This window comes from Gigantopelta aegis, chromosome 3 (genome assembly GCF_016097555.1).
Source record: "Gigantopelta aegis isolate Gae_Host chromosome 3, Gae_host_genome, whole genome shotgun sequence".
NCBI lineage: Eukaryota > Metazoa > Mollusca > Gastropoda > Neomphalida > Peltospiridae > Gigantopelta > Gigantopelta aegis.
In genome coordinates, this window is record NC_054701.1 from 64561959 (window position 1) to 64576484 (window position 14526).

General features: G+C 37.4%; 1 protein-coding gene across 1 annotated transcript in view; it reads right to left on the reverse strand.

The window, feature by feature from the left end:
* Nucleotides 1–14526, reverse strand: part of LOC121368424 — a 37867-nt gene that overhangs the window by 20835 nt on the left and 2506 nt on the right. Inside the window, exons 2-4 of the mRNA XM_041493154.1 lie at nt 10228–10380; nt 7434–7523; nt 4178–4285 (exon numbers count right to left, since the gene is read on the reverse strand). Coding sequence (XP_041349088.1) covers nt 4178–4285; nt 7434–7523; nt 10228–10338 — 309 coding nt within the window. The 5' untranslated portion in view covers nt 10339–10380. The remainder of the gene's footprint in view (nt 1–4177; nt 4286–7433; nt 7524–10227; nt 10381–14526) is intronic.

Consider the following 14526-nt stretch of genomic DNA (forward strand, 5'->3'; position numbering starts at 1 on the left):
GGGGATCGATCCCACACCGACCGCGCATCGAGCGAGCGCTGTACCACTGGGCTACGTCCCGCCCCCAGATTTGCACGAGCATACAAAGATACGCTTGTAGGGGAAGGGGTTAAAGGGACTGTCCCGAGTTTGCTGCCATTGTAAAATGTATATCTGACTGACAGAGCCTTTTAGCAACTGAAATTACATGGTTAATACAGTGAAACCTCTCAAAACCGGACCCTCTGTAAACCGGAATTCCCTCAAAACCGGACATTTTTCACGACCCCTTTTAAACATCTGTACAGAAGAGAACCTCTCTAAACCGGATACCTCTTAAAACAGGACGTTTTACTTGGTTACTGGCGTGTCCGATTTAGAGGAGTTTCACTGTAAATATTCTTGTTTAGAATATAAGTGCTTGTATGTCCAATTTTTATTAATATCAGCAGGCCCGTGGATTTTGGTATGTACCTTTGCCTGCCTGGAGGACAACCCCTGTTGTCCAGCTCTTTCTCCCAGCATATTGGTTTAAACAAATACACCCTCTAAACCTGGCCGGAGTACACCCATTTTACACCAAAAAACCCACTACTTTTGCATGGGCCTGAATGTTAACAAGTTACACATGTTTACAAACTACATGCTCTCCCCTGTCACTTCAGTCAAATAGTTGCCACGTCAGACTATTGCGCGGACATATTTTCGGATTTCCGGATTTCCAAATGGGAAGATAACTGTAATCTGAGGCCATATGTTTCTGGTTGTCCTAATGTTTGTAGTAGCTAAAAGTTTATTTTATATCCTCTTTTTTTTGTCTTTTTTTTCGTAGGTATGAAATTGTTGGGAGGTAAAAATTAATATAGTCTTGGCTTCTAGAAATGTTCAGGCATTTACAAACACTATACTATGTATATACAAACACTGATATTATAAACAACAAAGTTAATTTCACATATTTGTTTAGTGACTAAACATGCTCTCTCAGTCGAAAACGTATTGCAATAGCAAACACCACTAATCCCTGTAATCTCAGCATACGTTTTAAAATCAAATAAAAAATGTCGAGGAAGGGTGTCTACCACCAAATCAAATCCCATAGACGACAAAATTAACAGGTTACCAAAACAGATACACGTTTCAATCTACACACACACACACACACACACACATATATATATATATATATATATATATATATATATATATATATATATATGTATATATATATATATATATATACATGTATATATATATATATATATATATATGTTTTATTTTTTTGGGAGTTTTTTTTAGCCACACTATTTTCGTCTATGGGAATTGAACATGAAGAAGTTTGATTTGTTTAACGACGCCACTGGAGCATATCGATTAATTAATCATCGGCTATTGGATGTCAAACATTTGGTAATTCTGACACGGAGTCATCAGAGGAAACCTGCTACATTTATCCTAATGCAAGCAAGGGATCTTTTATATACAACATCCCGCAGACAGGATAGCACATACTACGGTCTTCGATATACCAGTCGTGGTACACTGGCTGGAGCGAGAAATAGCCGAATGGGCCCACTGACGGGGATCGATCCCAAACCGACCGCGCATCAAGCGAGCGTTTTACCACTGGGCTATGTCTCGCAGAGCATTGTTTAACAGCTACAATGTTTAAAATGTCAGTGTTTGTACATACAATGTATTCCTAGTTATCCTGTTTATAATAACTCAACACTGGCGTAGAAAGCGGGGGGGGTGGGGGGGGGGGTCAAGGGGGCATTAGCTCTCCCCCCCCCCCACTTTTCAGATATTTTGCTTTATATTTGCTTTATAATAGTGTAAAAGTGTGTAAATATAAAAATGTGCCCCCCCCCCCCCCCACCACACACACACACTTTTTGGCACCTTCCTACGCTCGTGCTCAAGTACAAAAAAAGGTATATTAGGGAGTGAAAATAACTTTGAGCTACTGCATATATAGAAACTAATACTCTAAACAATAAACTCTATTCAAGGTGTAACTTTAAATTGTTAAATATATATATAATATATATATATATATATATATATATATATATATATATATATATATATATTTAAATATTATTGGCGGATCTGGAGGGTGATCATAGTGGTTCGATCCAAAACCGGCCGCGCATCAAGCAAGTCCTTTACCACTGGGCTACGTCCCGCCCCTCTACGGGAATTGATTTGGTGGTATACACTCTTATGTCTATGTTAATATGTTTTAGAATACTCTCTTTGACATTCCCCGTCGGTGGGCCCGTTAAGACTATTTCTCGTTCCAGCAAGTGCACTACGACTGGTATATCAAAGGCCGTGGTATGTGTCATCCTGTATGCGGGATGATGTATATAAAAGATCCCTTGCTACTAATTGCACAATGTAGCGGGTTTCCTCTCTCTAAGACTATATGTCACAATTACCAAATGTTTGACATCCAATAGCCGATGATTAATAAATCAATGAGCTCTAGTGGTATCGTTAAACAAAACAAACTTTAACAAACTGTTTTTTATTCATCATTCCACAGCTGTTGGATTAATTATACAATGTATGGTTAAACCAACACATTTTACTTCAGGATAGTTTGTTAATATATTTCGAGTATATTCTTAAGTGACATTAAAGGAATATTGTCACAGACCACTGACCTATTTAATGGTCTAACAAAGTATTACCTAAACAAAAATAATTTGATTTATCCCTAAATGTACTTTATTCAACCATCTTCATAACCACCATACTCCATTTATTAATGACATTTTGTAAAAATAATTGAATTATGGCAATGGTCCATAATTCAAAAACTAAAATTGTCGAGAGGGATGACGTGGATTTCACTCCATCATGGTTCAGTTAAGGAGATGCGATAGCTAGATTTGATTTTTCATCAATTAATGTAATTTTTATTTATTATCCATATTTAGAGAAATAAGGTCCTTAAATCCGTGACAGTATGCCTTTAAAGGGACTGTCTTGAGTTTCCTGCATTGTAAGATGTTTCCGACTATTAAAATGTTTTAACGTCTAAAAATACGCATTAAATATATTTTCTTGTTTAGAATATCAGTGTCTGTATATTCAATGTGTGGTCTTAATATTTGTAAGAAGTCCAAACTTGATTTTGTCTTCAAATACTTTCTTACGTACGAATTTTTATTTTTTATTTTAGGAAATAAAGGGAAATTTAACCTAGTACAAATACTAGAACGATCAGAAACACGTTTAATATACAGCTACTAATATTATATGCAGAAAAATATATTTGATATGTAACTACAGTCGTTAAAATGTCTCTGTTAGTCGATAACATCTTAAAAATTGCAGCAAACTCAGGAATGTCCCTTTAATATATTTCGAGTATATTCTTAAGCCACATTAACTAAGTATAATGTGCATATAAGGTATTACTTTTATAATATAATACTAGTACGTGTTTATTCGTACATCCCTCGTATGTCTCTCATTGCCACTTTTGGTTTAATGTGCATGTGTACTGCAATTTAATTATGTACATGACCAGCTCGTAAGAATATCTGGAGGGGGGGGGGCACAGTCTCTAGTGGATAGGGGCACAGTCTGTAACAAGCAAGATTTTATCTTTATTTATATGGAGTAGGGCAAAACAAAGCTAAAGTGGGAAGGGCACAAGCTCTCCCCCCCCCCCTTTTTTTTTACCGGTTCCTACGGACTTGCATTATATGACACCTCATGGCATTGTTTCAAACGTATATGGCAAATGAGACCCTTCGTGAGCTGTTAGAGAAGTAGGCCCTTTTATATTTAATATCCCAAGGATATCACAACACATACCACTTTCTTTGAGACTGAAGCACTGACTGGAATGAGGAACGTGCCTTGCTGGTTTCGTGGTTAAGCTATCGGACATAAGGCTGGTAAGTATTGGGTTCGCAGCCCGGTACCGACTCCCAACCAGAGCCAGTTTTAACGACTCAGAGAGTAGATGTAAAACCACTACACCCTCTTCTCTCTCGACTCACCACCAACAACTAACCCACTGTCCTGGACAGATAGCCTAGATAGCTGAGGACAGTGTGCTTGAACCTTAATTGGATATAAGCATGAAACTAAGGAAGGAAGGAAGGAAGAAAGGAAGGAAGGAAGGAAGGGAGGAGGGGTAAAAGGGAACGATGATTGTTTGGACAAGTTTCAGTACCTTGGATATGGAGATTGCGACGATGGCCTTAGTGTACTCCTGGCAGGCTCGCTTTCCATCACCCAGGTGTTGTAGTGCCACGCCCAGGTGGTAGTGTAACTCGTACAGCTAAAAAAAAGCAAAAGGGCAAATTTAATGTGGTCATAGGATTACGTGAATTTAACATGTTTTAAGACACGCTCGCCCCACCTCCCAACTCCCACCCGTGCACTGGCGTAGCCAGGATTTTATATTAGGGCGGCCAATACACTATCGGCGGGGAGGGGGCAACAGATACGATGTATATATGCATATATAATTTTATAAAATTTATTATAGTAAAAAAAAAAACATTTGCAACGCCATTGCACCCGTAGGCATATGTATGTTAAGCACATACGCAAACATGCACACACATAAACACCCACGAGTACGCCGTAATCAATTAATTAATGGACGGAGGACGGATGGATGGGTGGATGTATATATGGATGGATTTATTGTTGGATGGATGGATGGATGGATGGATGGAAGGATGGATGGATGGATCGATCGATGGATCGATGGATCGATGGAAGGATCGATGGATTTATTGTTGGATGGATGAATGGATTTATTGTTGGATGGATGGATGGATGGATGAATGGATGGATGGATGGATGGATGGATGGATTATTGTTGGGTGAATGGATGGATGGATGGATGGATGGATGGATGGATAGGTGGGTGGTTGGATGGATGGATGGATGGATGGATGGATAGGTGGGTGGATGAATGCACAGATGGATTATAGATGAATGGATGGATAGATCATTCATTGTAGGATGGATGGATGGATGGGTGGATGGATGGATAGATGGATCATGGATAGATACATGCATGGATGGATGCATGGATGGATACATGAATTTATTTTTGGATAGATGGGTAGACGGATGGATGCATGGATGGATACATGAATTTATTTTTGGATAGATGGGTAGACGGATGGATGCATGGATGGATACATGAATTTATTTTTGGATAGATGGGTAGACGGATGGATGCATGGATGGGCGCATAGATTGATTATGGATGGATGAATGTATACATGGATGGATGGGTGGATGGATGGATGGATGCATACATGCATGGATGCATGCATGCATGAATGAATGGATGGAGAAATGATAGACAGATGCACGAACGAACAAATGCAATATAAAATTAAATGAAGTGAGAATTAGACAGACATAATTGATTTTCCTTGTTTTTAAATTCGATACGCTACATTCGTTCCTCTATACGCTTATCATCTTGAGTTTTAAAACGCAATCTTAATCGAACGCACTCTCACTGGTACTCAATAAATCAAGCAATATTTCCTGCAAATATTGATCATAGACTTCACTCAAGCACCCAGACATTGTGAGCCACCCATTAACTTCGCGTTCAGTCGCCACCCACGTGTGTAGATCGTGTACAGGACACGGTCTCCAAATGACAATCCCGTGTAATAAAACCATATCCTTAAGTGATATATCGATATGGTGGTTAGAAAGTTGGAAACGTCTTTGATGTTTAAAGCCACCATGTCGGTAATATTTTGAATATTGCGATTATAGTATGAATAATCTAATTTCGATATTTAACTTACTAGTATATAAAACACGAAAAAAAAAATCAATTTCTGGAGAGTCCAACGACATGAGTCCATTGGGCTATTTCTCGTCCCAGCCAGAGCACCACGACTGGCATATCAAAGATCGTGGTATTTGTTATCCTGTCTGTGTGATGGTGCATATCCCTTGCTACTAATGGAAAAATTTACCGGGTTTCCTCACTAAGACTATGTGTAAATATTACCAAATGTCTGACATCCAATAGCCGATGATTAATAAAGGAATGTCCTCCAGCGGTATCGTTAAACAAAACAAACTTTAGCTCTAGTGGTGTCATAATAAAAAACATACTTTAGCTCTAGTGGTGTCATAATAAAAAATATACTTTAGCTCTAGTGGTGTCATAATAAAAAACATACTTTAGCTCTAGTGGTGTCATAATAAAAAAACATACTTTAGCTCTAGTGGTGTCATAATAAAAAATATACTTTAGTGGTGTCTAATAAAAAACTAGTGGTGTCATAATAAAAAATATACTTTAGCTCTAGCGGTGTCATAATAAAAAACATACTTTAGCTCTAGTGGTGTCATAATAAAAAATATACTTTAGCTCTAGCGGTGTCATAATAAAAAACATACTTTACCTCTAGTGGTGTCATAATAAAAAACATACTTTACCTCTAGTGGTGTCATAATAAAAAACATACTTTTTATTGGACGGTAAAGTCCAGTAAAACACTGGATATATGGGCAGAAGCTGTTCACTAACTAAGAAGATTAATTTGGTACGAAATTTTAGATGTTAAAAAAACAGCTTAGAATGACAACACACTCATAATAAACTTTAATTTGTATAAGAGAAGAAGGCCTCTGTCGCTATGTAACCGGCTCGGTGGCGTCGTGGCAGGCCATCGGTCTACAGGCTGGTAGGTACTGGGTTCGGATCCCAGTCGAGACATAGGATTTTTAATCCAGGTACCGACTCCAAACCTTGAGTGAGTGCTCCGCGAGGCTCAATGGGTAGGTGTAAACCACTTGCACCGACCAGTGATCCATAACTGGTTCAACAAAGGCCATGGTTTGTGCTATCCTGCCCGTAGGAAGCGCAAATAAAAGATCCCTTGCTGTAAATCGGAAGAGTAGCCCATGTAGTGGCGACAGCGGGTTTCCTCTCAAAATTTAACCATATGTCTGACGCCATATAACCGTAAATAAAATGTGTTGAGTGCGTCGTTAAATAAAACATTTCTTTCTTTCTATCGCTATGTAGGCTGGTGCTACCGAATAATTTTGTTTTAATAATAATAAAATAATAATAATAATAATAAATTATAATGAAATATAATAATAATTATACGATTATAATTAAAGTCATAATAATAATAGCAATAATAATAAAATAATAATAATACGAATAATACGAATAATAATAAAAAATAATAATAATAATAATAATAATAATAAATAATAATAAATAAATAAATAAATAAATAAATAAATAAATAATTATCATCATCATAATCATAATCATAAATTATAATGAAATGTAATGATAATTATACGATTATAATTAAAGTCATAATAATAATAATAACAACAACAACAACAACAACAACAACAACAAAAAAGAAAGAAAGAAAGAAAGAAAGAATAATAATAATTAATAAATAACGTACCAGCATGTTATAGGTCCCTGGTGGTTCGTACTCTGCCGGGAAATGTCGAATGTTGATCATCCACAGCAGTTTCTGGTAGCTCTCCGCCACCTGCAAGTTAAAACTTGTATTACGAGCAACCTCAGAACAAAGAATAAAATGTTCCATCTACAACCATTAAGGTTAGAAGTTTCAAAAAATACTTGTTCTATAATTCCTGCTACAAAATATTAATGGTAAAATATCTGTCAACAGGCTAGACTATATTTAGACTTCTCCATAATAAATCGTTACAATATAGTAAATAATATATTACTAAGTCAAATACATTAGAATTAACAACTTTTAACATGGAACTAACGAAGAACATATTTCATACAAGCCATAAATGAATGACTGAATCAATGGATAGATGGATGAATGAATGAATGAATAAATGAATGGATGGATGGATGAATGAATGAATGAATCAATCAATCAATCAATCAATCAATCAATCAATCAATCAATCAATCAATCAATCGATGGATGGAGGGAGGGAGGGAGGGAGGGAGGGAGGGAGGGAGGGAGGGAGGGAGGGAGGGAGGGAGGGAGGGAGGGAGGGAGGGATGGGTGGATGGATGGATGGATGGATGGATGGATGGATGAATGAATAAATGAATAAATGGATGGATGGGTGGGTGGATGGATGGATGGATGGATGGATAGATGGATGGGTGGGTGGGTGGGTGGATGGATGGATGGATGGATGGATGAATGGATGGATGGATGAATGAATTATGGATTATTATAAATATAGTCTAAACAAAAGCGAGACACAAATATAATACCTGCAAATTGCAATCATTGTGAGATCAGTGTCTAAATAAAAACAAGATATTATGAACGATATGCGCCTTAATTGTTACAGATATTTTTTAAGTAGTTTTCAGAAAGAAACAAGCCAAACAATAGGCGCCAGTTTACAAGAATATTATCAAGGTTAATGCTTAGCGCTTTCCCTCTTGTAGTAGCACTATTTTAGTTTTCCTAGTAATAGCAAAGAAAATATTAAAGTTACTCTGGGATGTTTACTAGTATTCTAAGTCTAAAACTAACCATAACCTTAACTCTGATCCTAATGTTGGAACTGGGGGCGAGACGTAGCCCAGTGGAACAGCGCTCGCTTGTTGCGCGGTCGCTTTGTGATCGATCCCCGTCATTGGGCCCATTCGGCTATTCCTCGCTCCTGCCAGTGCACCACGACTGATACATCAAAGGCCGTGGTATGTACTACCCTGTCTGTTGGATGGTGCATATAAAAGAACCCTTGCTGCTAATCGAAAAGAGTAGCCCATGAAGTGGCGATAGCGGGTTTCCTCTCTCAATATCTGTGTGTTCCTTAATCATATGTTTGACGCCATATAACCGTACATAAAATGTGTTGAGTGCGTCGTTAAATAACACATTTCTTTCTTTCTTAATGTTGGAATTGAACAAATATTTGGGACTCAGTAATTTGGGACCGGCCTCGGTGGCGTCGTGGTTAGGCCATCGATCTACAGGCTGGTAGGTACTGGGTTCGGATCCCAGTTGAGGCATGGGATTTTTAATCCAGATACCGACTCCAAACCCTGAGTGAGTACCCCGCAAGGCTCAATGGGTAGGTGTAAACCACTTGCACCGACCAGTGATCCATAACTGGTTCAACAAAGGCCATGGTTTGTGCTATCCTGCTTGTGGAAAGCGCAAATAAAAGATCCCTTGCTGCTAATCGGAAAGAGTAGCCCATGTAGTGGCGACAGTGGGTTTTCTCTCAAAATCTGTGTGGTCCTTAACCATATGTCTGACGCCATATAACCGTAAATAAAATGTGTTGAGTGCGTCGTTAAATAAAACATTTCTTTCTTTCTTTCAGTAATTTGGCTGCAATCAAATTATATTGCATCCAGAATAGTTTGTGCCAGGATGTTATCATCGCATACACGTACACTTGATTAATATGCAAGGCATATTATTAGATTTGTATAGGCGTTTTTAAAAGAAGAAAAAAAAAATCAAAGTTTTTTTTTTGTTTAACGACACCACTAGAGAACATTAATTTATTAATCATCGACTATTGGTATTTTGACATATAGTTTTAGAGAGGAAACCCGCTACGTTTCTCCATTAGTAGAAAGGATTTTGTATATGCACCATTCCAGACAGGATAGCACATACCATGACCTTTGATATACCAGTCGTGGTGTACGAGAAATAGCCAATGGACCCACTGACGGGGATCGATCCTAGACCGATCGCGAATCAGGTGAGCGCTTTACCATAGAGCTATGTCCCACCCCTTTCTTACAAGAAGAAGAAATGCGTTTGTGATTTTGTTGGTTGGTTGGTTGGTTGGTTGGTTGCTTGCTTGCTTTTGATGGATGTTTGGTTGGTTATTTGTTTGTTTGTTTGTTTGTTTGTGTTTGTGTTTGTGTATAACCGTAAACAATATTCATATTAACAATCACTTAGACATAACCACAGAGGCAGATCAAAGGGTAGAACCAGGAGATTCTCCTCCTAAAAATATTCATATTAACAATCACTTAGACATAACCACAGAGGCGGGTCAAAGGGTAGAACCAGGAGATTCTCCTCCTAAAAATATTCATTGACCTCTTTTTTCCCCCTTTTTATATTTTTTCCCCCATTAGGATTCCATTTTGACGAGTTGGTTCGTGTGCCACTTTCCCCTTAAACCCACCCCCGCAAAATATTTCTTGGATCCGACCCTGACCCAGCAAGGGCTGAGGGTGGTAGGGGATGTTAAAAAGTAACATGAAATAACACCAACCTTAGACCACTTTTTGGATCGTTCGTGAATCATCGCCAGTCGAAGTGTTTCGTTCGCAGACTTGTGAAGTTCGCACAGATTGGTAAACTGCCATTTTTTCTCGGGAATCATCACTGAATTTTACTTTCAACGGGGTACAGCTTTACTGAATTTCTTTATTTAAAAAAGTAAATAAAAAAAATTATAACTAATTTCGAATACATTTTTTAAAAATTATAATAGAAAGTAGTATCTCTAAAGTATCATGGAATAGAATAGAATGGATGCTTAACGACACCCCAGCACGCTTCAAGTATCATGGATTAAAACTATTATGGTATGTACGACTTAAGATGAACATGTACTATAATTTATTCTAATATTCTAAATTTACATTTAAATGTACATGTATTTTTAACTGGCATGTGTGCAGGGGTTTAGACTATAGCCAGCGAAATTGTTTGGGGGTAAGGGGTTTGGGTCATTCTCCTTGGAAAATACAATGAAAACAATAACATTGGTTTGGTGCTGTATGATGTTTCGACCCCAACTACCACCTCACTCCCACCCACTCCTCCGCCCCTCTGCACACGCACCCGTATAGATTCATACAGAATTGCATAAGCTTACATAACAATATACATATCTGCATAACTACAAGCGCATACGCATGCACACACGTACGTGCATGCATATATACATCAATATACATACATGCATGCATAAATACATACATACATACATACATACATACATACATACATACATACATACATACAATATATAGATATTCATACATCAATGCATACGTACATACACAATTATATACATACCAAGTACACGTTTCATTAAATCACTTAAATGGGTTATAATAAAGCTAGACCAACTGAAAATATTAGTATCTTCGACTGCAAATCCTGAATGTTATATAATAGACTTTGTTTTAAAAATATCCTTCCGTTGTTTCTTGTTTGTACTTCGTGCACCAATGACGTATCACAACTCACTGGAAGTTCCTCGTCGTTGACAAAACACGAGTACTTTTACCCACAATGCATCATAAATCATTCCACTGGAAGCGTGCTCTTAAAGATCTGATTGGTCAAAGTTTTTATCAAAGAGCAGATTGGTCAAAGTACTCAAGGTAAAACGGTTCTTTTGTGTTTCTAAAAATAAGGCATAGTTTGTTGGGGGTTTTCACCACGGACTTCAAAAACAGATCATTCTGAGAGACTCTGCCTGCAGCAGTCATCGAGACACTTGATGCGCATGGTCGGTTTAGGATCGATCCCCGTCGGTGGTTTTCTTCTCTAACACTCGTTCAAGCCAGTGCACCACGATTGGTATTTCAAAGGCCGTGGTATGTGCTATCCTGTCTGTGGGATGGTGCATATAAAAGATCCCTTGCTACTAATGGGAAAATGTTGCAGGTTTCCTCTCTAAGACCGTATGTCAAAATGACCAAATATTTGGTATCCAACAGCCGATGAGTAATAAATCAATGTGAACTACTGGTGTCGTTAAACAAAAAACAAATAAAAACTGTTATCGAGACAGGCGTGCTTGAACAAAAAGGTCATATGAAAACACGTACCAGACGGTCAACCGAGTATCCGTTCTTTTAAAAATAGGACATCTTTTTTCCTGTTCCTACTTGGACAGATTTTACTGGAGACGTCCTGGTGTGGCCTCTGGGTAGGCGTGCTTGAACCATCGATGGACGTCACACAAGTCAAACTATTGGCTGAGTGCAGAATATCGTTTGTAAACATTCAAAGAACAATAGTCCTGAACCATTTTCCAGCAACAGTATCAAATCCAGGCACACGAAACTAAACTAAAATAATTCGTAATCGTCGATATATTAAGATGAAATGGGTCGCCGTACCTTTAACAAGAAAATGACTCCATGCAGTTAACAACATGCGCAAAACAAATAAATATGCCGGATGTCTGTTAGGTCACAATGTCCCACAAGTAGATGCAGGTTTTTTTGGCAATAGTTCTTGACTAATATCGAGGTAAGTAAGAGTAGTTTACAGGTATTAACTCTTTTTTTTTCCACATGTGTCTGATTAATACTGTCGTTTATCGGCAGCTTATCGCTTTATTGATCCGAGTTTCATAAGTCGAGCATTGCGCCTTTGTCACATAGCATACCTATTATAGCCTTACTGTTTGCCCAGTTACACGGTCGCTTTTAGCTGTCAGTGAAGAAAGTAGCTGACGGCTTCAGGGACAGTTCTATAGGAGGTGGGTGGGGGTGGGAATGAGTATTATGATCCTCTGCTTCTCCCATCTACCTCCTCTTCTTGTTGGAACAAATCCAAAAACTGGCACCCATGAAGACTTCTGAATTGAGCTATCGCCCCTCATCCACTCCACCTCCAGTTCGATTCTGGAAACGTCACTGAGATTATTTGGACGTAATTTCGCTTGTATATATCTCAAGTAATTGTCTAGGGTTGTGAACAAACGCTTTGTCAAACGTTCCACCGTAAACCGATCCTATTTCATGGTCTGGCTACAATAAATCTATATTTAATCTTTAATGCTTTCATTATGGCTTTTCATTGCCAGCTCGAATGACGAATATTTCGGATTTATAAGCTCTCGTTAAACGCGTAGGTCGGTTGTTAATTATGCAATGTGGAATCACAATCAATCAATCAGCCATTTGACACATGCCTGTCGTGGGCAAACAGGTCCGAGTCCCAGAACAGAGGGGTCTTAGTTATTAGAGCTATAGAGTTATTACTAGCATTACACGTAGATCGAATACGTTCTATATATATCTTAATACTGTGAAATCACTTTTGTTGGTGGTAGTCTAATTTCTGTGCAATTCGTGGATTAGTGCAGTAAACGAATTTAAGAACACAACGAAAATATAATAATAGTAGTAGTCATTTTGCGTAATGGCTGGCCATGATTTTCAGTCATTTCGTGAAATGCCTGGAATTTTCAGTCATTTCGCGTATTGCCTGGTGGTCACAGGCACTTCGCGAAATGACTGATTTGTTTAGGCATTACGAGTAATGACTGGTTTCACAGATTGACTGTAACATATATATATACACAACACACAACACACACACACACACACATAAACACATAAACACACGCACACATATATTTCACATTCATGATACCATCTTTTTATCCACGAATGTAAATGCCCAACGATATGTATATTTTAGCCCCCCTCTCCCCACCCCCCCCCCCCCCCCCCCCGCAAAAAAAAACCCACACACACACACAAAACACACAAAAAAAACCAAACAAACAAACAAACAAACAAAAAACAATAATAAATAAATAAATAAATAAATAAATAAATAAACATAAAATAATAATAATAACAAATAGCCCACGAAAATAATGAATTTCACTGTATATACATTAGACCTACCGATTATTACGAATTACATCACGACTATGGCTTGAAAATTTAATTCACATGCCAGAAGAATGATAAAATAAATACACTAGCTTTTCAATTTGCATATATGATATCATATTATGTACATTTAAACACATTTTCTATTACTATATGTTTAATATATTCTGTAAATTAATGATCTTTAATATACTCACCACATAAAATTATGCAACACAATTTATTTTAAGGTATCAGTGATATGTTAATGAATGTGCAGTGTTTAGTGCAAACGTGTGCATGCGTGCGTGTATTTATGTATATGCATTTTTTATATCGATATAACTTTTTCGCATATATTTATATTAATATTTGAAATAAGCTGTGTTACTTTATGTTGGAAATATAGCATTTAGTTATTCTGCTTTCAAAACAGTATTATACTTTGTTTCTTTCGAACCACTCACTCGCTGATACTATATCCTATACTCATTGTGGTCTATGTTAATACGATATGATATTAGAAATAAACATGTAGCTATTCTAAAGTAAATGTACAATCAGGTACAAACTTGTGTTAGACTCTTTTCTAATGTCTTTTCGGCGTGTCAGTAGGAGTTAAGCAAGGTGAACCTTTATCACCTGTACTATTTATTCTGTTTGTTAATGATATAGTCTGAATTATTCTCACACCTGTGTGTTCGAAAGCCGTAAATATGCCAGTACATTTATATGATATTATAAAAAAAATACTGTGTTGAATATTGTTGATCAGTTTAGTTATTTAGGTACTGCCTTTAACTACACTGGCAGGTGCGGATGCAGGCTATTTTAAGGGACGGGGTACAACGTTTAAAATAGAAACCTGTAATATTTAAGGAGAGAATCCTGGCACTACTATATTTGTTTTCTGGGGTCAATAAACTTTATTTTTAAATATA